This window comes from Danio rerio, chromosome 4, assembly GCF_049306965.1.
Source record: "Danio rerio strain Tuebingen ecotype United States chromosome 4, GRCz12tu, whole genome shotgun sequence".
NCBI lineage: Eukaryota > Metazoa > Chordata > Actinopteri > Cypriniformes > Danionidae > Danio > Danio rerio.
In genome coordinates this window covers 37963417-37970613 of record NC_133179.1, presented here as the reverse complement: position 1 = coordinate 37970613, position 7197 = coordinate 37963417, and the positions used below count along the sequence as shown (strand labels likewise).

Genomic DNA, 7197 nt, shown 5'->3' with positions numbered 1-7197 from the left:
GCTGAATAGGACATTTGTTGATGTGTATTTGCTCAAATCTAACACAGTGTTGCTCTTGGATAATTGTGTTTGTTTTCTGATCAGAGAAATAGTGTAATTTTAGACACAGTATTGCCGTCTCGCCGCAGACATGCCTCTAATATTACATTTACTGTAGGCCTAAACACTAAACTTTACACTGAGCTCAGTAAAATGCACTCTGATTAGTTATTAATAATCTGTTCAATAATTAATTACAGTCATATGAATGGAGAAATACAGGTTTAGTTTAGTTTAATCTAGTTTAAATGAAAATGAGGGTGGTATGAGGGCCCAATGTCCACAGGTGGGGGTTGCAGCCCAACACCATGGTACAACACCATGATGTAGCCTGACAAAAGTGCTCATTTCTTACTGCTGATTTTGTTGCTCTTTGTCCTTTACACAGACTACAGTGCTGTAATCTCACTGTTCAGTGCTGTGAGAGTTTGTCTTCAGCTCTACAATCCTCAAACTGTGTGCTGAGAGAGCTGGACCTGAGTATCAATGACCTGCAGGATTCAGGAATGAAGCTTCTCTCTGATGGACTGAAGAGTCAACACTGTAAACTGGACACACTGAGGTAAAATAAAAACATTTCCATCAAATAAATGCTGCCACAAATGACTTTTACATTGTGAAATGCAGTAAAGTCTGATGAGGTAATGAGCATATGCTGTGATGTATTTTATTTCTGTTTATTTATTGTGAATATTTCATATTTAATGTGAAGTCAAATATGAGAAACCCTGTTTATATCAGATATAATATTGCTCTTTAGTGTAATTTCTGCTGAAATGATCATTGATTGGTGTTCTGTGGTGTTTTTGGGGCGTCTAAATGAGCTGTGTTTCTGCAGATGTTCAGCCCATCACTGAGTCTCTTTATTTACTAATGTTAATGTGTGTAAAGTTATATTCAGTCAGTTTTATATTAATTTCAGGAATATTATTGACTAATATGAAGATGTTGATGTGATTTATTTGCAGTACAGTTTGTAAAGTCATATTTTCTGTCTGTTAATATTATATGAGAGTCTTGCTTTGTTTAACAAATATGAGGATCTGAATGGATTTGAAATATCAGAAATATAAGAACAGAAATAGCAATAAATAAATCTGTCTGGCCGACTCATTTTGGTTCAGAGATCTTCTCTTTATAAAGTTTATGTAATAATGAAATACAAATGTTTGATCTTCCTCCATGTGACCATTAAAGCAACTCTGAATAGTTAAAGGAGTCTTTTCCCTATGAGGAGAAATCACTCATTATAGGCACTTTAATAATTACATCACACTCACACACAATAATACAGTGTCTTTTACTGTCCTCTACACAGACTACAGCGCTGTAAACTCACTGTTCAGTGCTGTAAGAGTTTGTCTTTAGCTCTACAATCCTCAAACTGTGTGCTGAGAGAGCTGGACCTGAGTAACAATGACCTGCAGGATTCAGGAGTGAAGAAGCTCTCTGATGGACTGAAGAGTCAACACTGTAAACTGGACACACTGAGGTAAATGATTCTCCACTCATTAACATTAAAAGTGTTTTGATTGAGATGGAAATGTCCAGATATATTTAAAGGTTCAGGACACCCTGGAGAACTTTTTTTTGTATTAACAGATGTGTGTGTGTGTTGAGCATCAGTTAAGACAATGTTTGCACCTGTCAGCTTTAATTGTGGGGAAAACTGGATAGTTTTGAGCTTTTGTCAGTTAATTTCAGCTTCCGGGTTTAAAATGATTTTTGGGGAGGGATCAAAATCGGCGACGTAGCGAAGTACCTCAAGTGCAATGATGACGCGTCGGTTTCTCGTTATTTTTCAAAGCGGAGTTTCCTTATCCAATAAGAAGAGCCGGCTGCTTAATTATTCATGAGAGCATGACAGCACACGCTTTCCGAAGGCAAGGCAGACGCAGACCTGCCAGACCAGTGCCAAGCTCAAGCTGTGAGACATGGACCCACGGGCACGCAGTAGCCGTTTATGAAGGCTCGTATGTGTTTGTTTTCATGATCCATGGGGTTTGTTGCATGTTTTTCCCCACGATCCTGTCAGGGCCGATCATACAGCAAAGCTGTGTGTGTGCTGCAAGCATTTTTGTCGGGAGAGCAGCACGAGAATTGGAGACTGGCGGATGTTGTCTTGTATCAGGAGTTCGTTCACATTCAGACACATCGCCGTGCTGCTGTGTTTGCCTAAATCCTCCAGATTACCAGCAGGACTAATGGTTAAAATAGACAGGTCAGGAGACCTGCTGCACTGAGTCTGCATTTAGACCCGGGGATTGAGGGAGAAGTCCTCATTTATAGTGTTTATATGAACACGATTATCTTTATAATGATATAAATTGTGGTTGTCTGTATATGAAATTACGAATAACAAATGTAGCAGGGCATTAAATTACTTTGTATTTCTTTGCATTTTAACTTTGTAAACTATAAACTCATGCGTCTCCTCACGGTTTCTCAATTTGTAAGCCGATTGACATCAACAGTTGTTCGCTCCCCTTCTCCCCTGCTGGCCACGCCCACTCCTGAGCTCCACGCCCATTAATCATGCATCTTTTGAAAAAATTCTGAAGTAGACTTTAACCGAAAGTGGGGGGGTGTCATGGCCCTTTAAGAGCATTAGTGGAGAAACTGCAAAATGCTACTTCTCAAATGAAAGTTGCTCTTTTTCTTAAACAGTTCAGGAAATCAGTGTATTTTAATGATTATTTTATTTAATTACCTCTAAATCTTTATTTATATTTTATATTTTTAATGATCATATTTATAGTTTATCTGCGAATTGGTTTATTGGAGCAGGTTTGACAGGCTCTGATCATTTGTATTTTGCAGGTTCATAATAATATAAAGTCTCGTGGTCCTCTTATCTGAACTCAAATTTAGCAGTTTTCTTATATTTCAAAATATTCAAGAATATATTAGATGACATTTAACATTCGGTTTTAATAAATAACAATAGTCAACTAGATTATTAAAGTTCGTCAAGACAAACTTTAGGCTGGCTTGAGAAAGTCTGTTGGAAATAGTTTATTTAGTTTAAACAGTTTTAAAAAGTATGAAAAGATGATAGACAGACAGACAGACAGATAGATAAATAGATAGATAGATTAAACAGTTTGAAAAAGTATAGATAGATAGATAGATAGATTGATAGATAGATAGATAGATAGATAGATAGATAGATAGATAGATAGATAGATAGATAGATAGATAGATAGATAGATAGATAGATAGATAGATAGATAGATTAAAACAGATTGAAGATAGATAGATAGATAGATAGATAGATAGATAGATAGATAGATAGATAGATAAAAACAGTTTGAAGATAGATAAATAGATAGATAGATAGATAGATAGATAGATAGATAGATAGATAGATAGATAGATAGATAGATAGATAGATAGATTAAAACAGTTTGAAAATAAATAGATAGATAGATAGATAGATAGATAGATAGATAGATAGATAGATAGATAGATAGATAGATAGATAGATAAAAACAGTCGAAGATAGATATATAGATAGATAGATAGATAGATAGATAGATTAAAACAGTTGATAGATAGATAGATAGATAGATAGATAGATAGATAGATAGATAGATAGATAGATAGATAGATAGATAGATAGATAGATAGATAGATTAAAACAGTTGATAGATAGATAGATAGATAGATAGATAGATAGATAGATAGATAGATAGATAGATAGATAGATTAAAACAGTTTGAAAATAGATAGATAGATAGATAGATAGATAGATAGATAGATAGATAGATAGATATATAGATAGATAGATAGATAGATAGATAGATAGATAGATAGATGATAGATAGATAGATAGATAGATAGATAGATAGATAGATAGATAGATAGATAGATAGATAGATTAAAACAGTTTGAAAATAGATAGATAGATAGATAGATAGATAGATAGATAGATAGATAGATAGATAGATAGATAGATAGATAGATAGATAGATAGATAGATAGATAGATAGATAGATAAAAACAGTCGAAGATATATAGATAGATAGATAGATAGATAGATAGATAGATAGATAGATTAAAACAGTTGATAGATAGATAGATAGATATATTAAAACAGTTTGAAGATAGATAGATAGATAGATAGATAGATAGATAGATAGATAGATAGATAGATAGATAGATAGATAGATAGATAGATAGATAAAAACAGTCGAAGATAGATAGTTTGAAGATAGATAGATAGATAGATAGATAGATAGATAGATAGATAGATGATAGATAGACAGACAGATAGATAGATAGATAGATAGATAGATAGATAGATAGATAGATAGATAGATAGATAGATAGATAGATAGATATAGATAGATAGATTAAAGCAGTTTGAAAAAGGATAGATAGATAGTTTTGAGGTCACAAAGTTAGATCTAATGTTAAATCAATGAGTCTTTTGCAATGGAAGTCTATGGGACTGTTGTTGCTAGGGTGCAGTATGTGGTAGTTAGGGGTGTGGCTAGAAAGTTAAAAGCTCATCAGTTATTGGTAGTTTGGTAGTCTGAGTTAAATGAGCTCAGTCAGTAGTCTCTATGACAGTCTGATGCAGAGTTTTGAGCTCACAAAGTTTGATCCTATGTTAAGTCAGTGAGAGTCTTTTGAATGGAAGTCTATGGGACAGTTTCTAGGGTCCAAAAGTGGTTGCTAGGGCGTGGCCAAAAAGTTAAAAGCTCATCAGTTATTGGCAGTTAGGTATTCTGAGTTAAATGAGCCCAGTTAGAAGTCTGTGTGACAGTCTGGCGCAGAGTTATGAGCTAATAAAGTTTGGTCCAATGTTAAGTCTATGGGATTTTTCCGACGGTCCCGGGACGTTTTTCGGAAAACCGAAAGGCGGATCAGTCGGAAAAGATATAGCAACACGAGTCAGAATAGTTTGGAGGTCTGGTGCGAGTTTGGTGGTTATAGCTCGAAAGCTCTAGGAGGAGATAGTCTTGCAAATTTAGTCTCAGAAGATTAAAAAAAAATAATAATAAGTTTAGAAAGGATTTCAGTAGTCTGGCTTGTTTCTGAAGCCAGCCTAATAATTCTAACTGACACAAATTCCAATAGTTTTGTCATATTATTAAACTCATAGTTTGTTTTTACATCAGATGAATGACTGAAATCACACTGTTAATGTAATCTGTGTTCTTCTTTCTCAGATTGGCCATGTGTAATCTCACTGTTCAGTGCTGTAAGAGTTTGTCTTCAGCTCTACAATCCTCAAACTGTGTGCTGAGAGAGCTGGACCTGAGTAACAATGACCTGCAGGATTCAGGAGTGAAGAAACTCTCTGGTGGACTGAAGAGTCAACACTGTAAACTGGAGACACTGAGGTAAATGATTCTCCACTCAACATATACAGTTTCATATTGGGTTACCTGATGTGGAGCCCAATTGAGTGGATTGACAGAAGAAAAAAACAAAACATTTACAGGGTTGTGATTTTAATCATAGCTTTAATAATGAATGTTTGTAAAAATATATTCAAAATCTTTACTGAGTAAACTGCAAAATGTCCAGACTCAAGACGTTTCTTTCTGTAGATTGTTAGATGGATGGATAGATGGATTATAATTATGTATTGCATTAAACAACTTACTAAAAATTACACAGTAATTTTGATTATTGTTATTATTTTTCAGATTGGTCATGTGTAATCTCACTGTTCAGTGCTGTGAGAGTTTGTCTTCAGCTCTACAATCCTCAAACTGTGTGCTGAGAGATCTGGACCTGAGTAACAATGACCTGCAGGATTCAGGAGTGAAGCTTCTCTCTGATGGACTGAAGAGTCAACACTGTAAACTGGACACACTGAGGTAAATGATTTTACACTCAACAGATACAGTTTCATATTGGGTTACCAAATGTGGATCCCCATTCAGTGGATTGACAGAAGAAGAAACAAAACATTTACAGGGTTGTGATTTCAATCACAAGGAAATCAGTGTATTTTAATGATTATTTTATTTAATTACCTCTAAAATCTTTATTTATATTTTATATTTTTAATGATTATATTTATAGTTTATCTGTGAATTGGTTTATTGGAGCAGGTTTGACAGGCTTTGATCATTTGCATTTTGCAGGTTCATAAATATATAAAGTTTTGTGGTCCTCTAATCTGAACTCAAATTTAGCAGTTTTCTTACATTTCAAAGTATTCAAGAATATATTAGATGACCTTTAATATTTAGTTTTAATAAATAACAATAGTCAATAATAATAATTGACTCAAATTCCAATAGTTTTGTCATATTATTAAACTCATAGTTTGTTTTTACATCAAATGAATGACTGAAATCACACTGTTAATGTAATCTGTGTTCTTCTTTCTCAGACTGGTCATGTGTAAACTCACTGTTCAGTGCTGTGAGAGTTTGTCTTCAGCTCTACAATCCTCAAACTGTGTCCTGAGAGAGCTGGACCTGAGTATCAATGACCTGCCGCATTCAGGAGTGAAGCTTCTCTCTGATGGACTGAAGAGTCAACACTGTAAACTGGACACACTGAGGTAAATGATTCTCCACTCAACAGATACAGTTTCATATTGGGTTACCTGATGTGGATCCCCATTCAGTGGATTGACAGAAGAAAAAAACTAAATATTTACAGGGTTGTGATTTTAATCATAGCTTTAATAATGTATGTTTATCTATAAATATATTTAAAGCTTTATAGTCTATTATGAAATGTTGCACTTTCAGAGCTTCTCTTTTTCCAATATACCCAAATGTGACTTAAAGTTAAAGGAATCAGTTTATTTTAAGGATCTTTATAATGAATTACCTCTGAATTATTTATTCATATTTTATATTTTTATATTTATATCTGTTGTGTCCTGGTGAAGTTTAGACATGCTCTGCTGTTTGTTCAGTTTGCAGTTTCTTCTAAACATATAAAAGTCTCTTAATATTATCTAAACCAGTGGTCCACAACCTTTTTCTAACTGCGGACCAGTCAACGTGAATCCACTGTGTACTCATATGGAACTTTATTAGCACATTGCTCCAACATTACAATGCTATTATAACATTAGGAAGTAATAACTTTATTAACACATTGCTCCAACAATATAACATATTATAACATCAGTACCGCTAAATCAATGGGAGCCCTGAGCTTGTTTCTTTGCAACGAGAT

At 34.2% G+C, this 7197-nt stretch overlaps 2 protein-coding genes across 2 annotated transcripts in view; both read left to right on the top strand.

Moving 5' to 3' along the window:
• The window catches only part of LOC137491248 (uncharacterized), a 697259-nt gene that overhangs the window by 244559 nt on the left and 445503 nt on the right, over positions 1-7197 (top strand). The gene's annotated exons all lie outside the window — the stretch shown is intronic.
• Positions 1-7197, top strand: part of LOC108182277 (uncharacterized) — a 257835-nt gene that overhangs the window by 221188 nt on the left and 29450 nt on the right. Inside the window, exons 4-8 of the mRNA XM_073946789.1 lie at positions 428-601; positions 1358-1531; positions 5217-5390; positions 5700-5873; positions 6395-6568. Coding sequence (XP_073802890.1) covers positions 428-601; positions 1358-1531; positions 5217-5390; positions 5700-5873; positions 6395-6568 — 870 coding nt within the window. The remainder of the gene's footprint in view (positions 1-427; positions 602-1357; positions 1532-5216; positions 5391-5699; positions 5874-6394; positions 6569-7197) is intronic.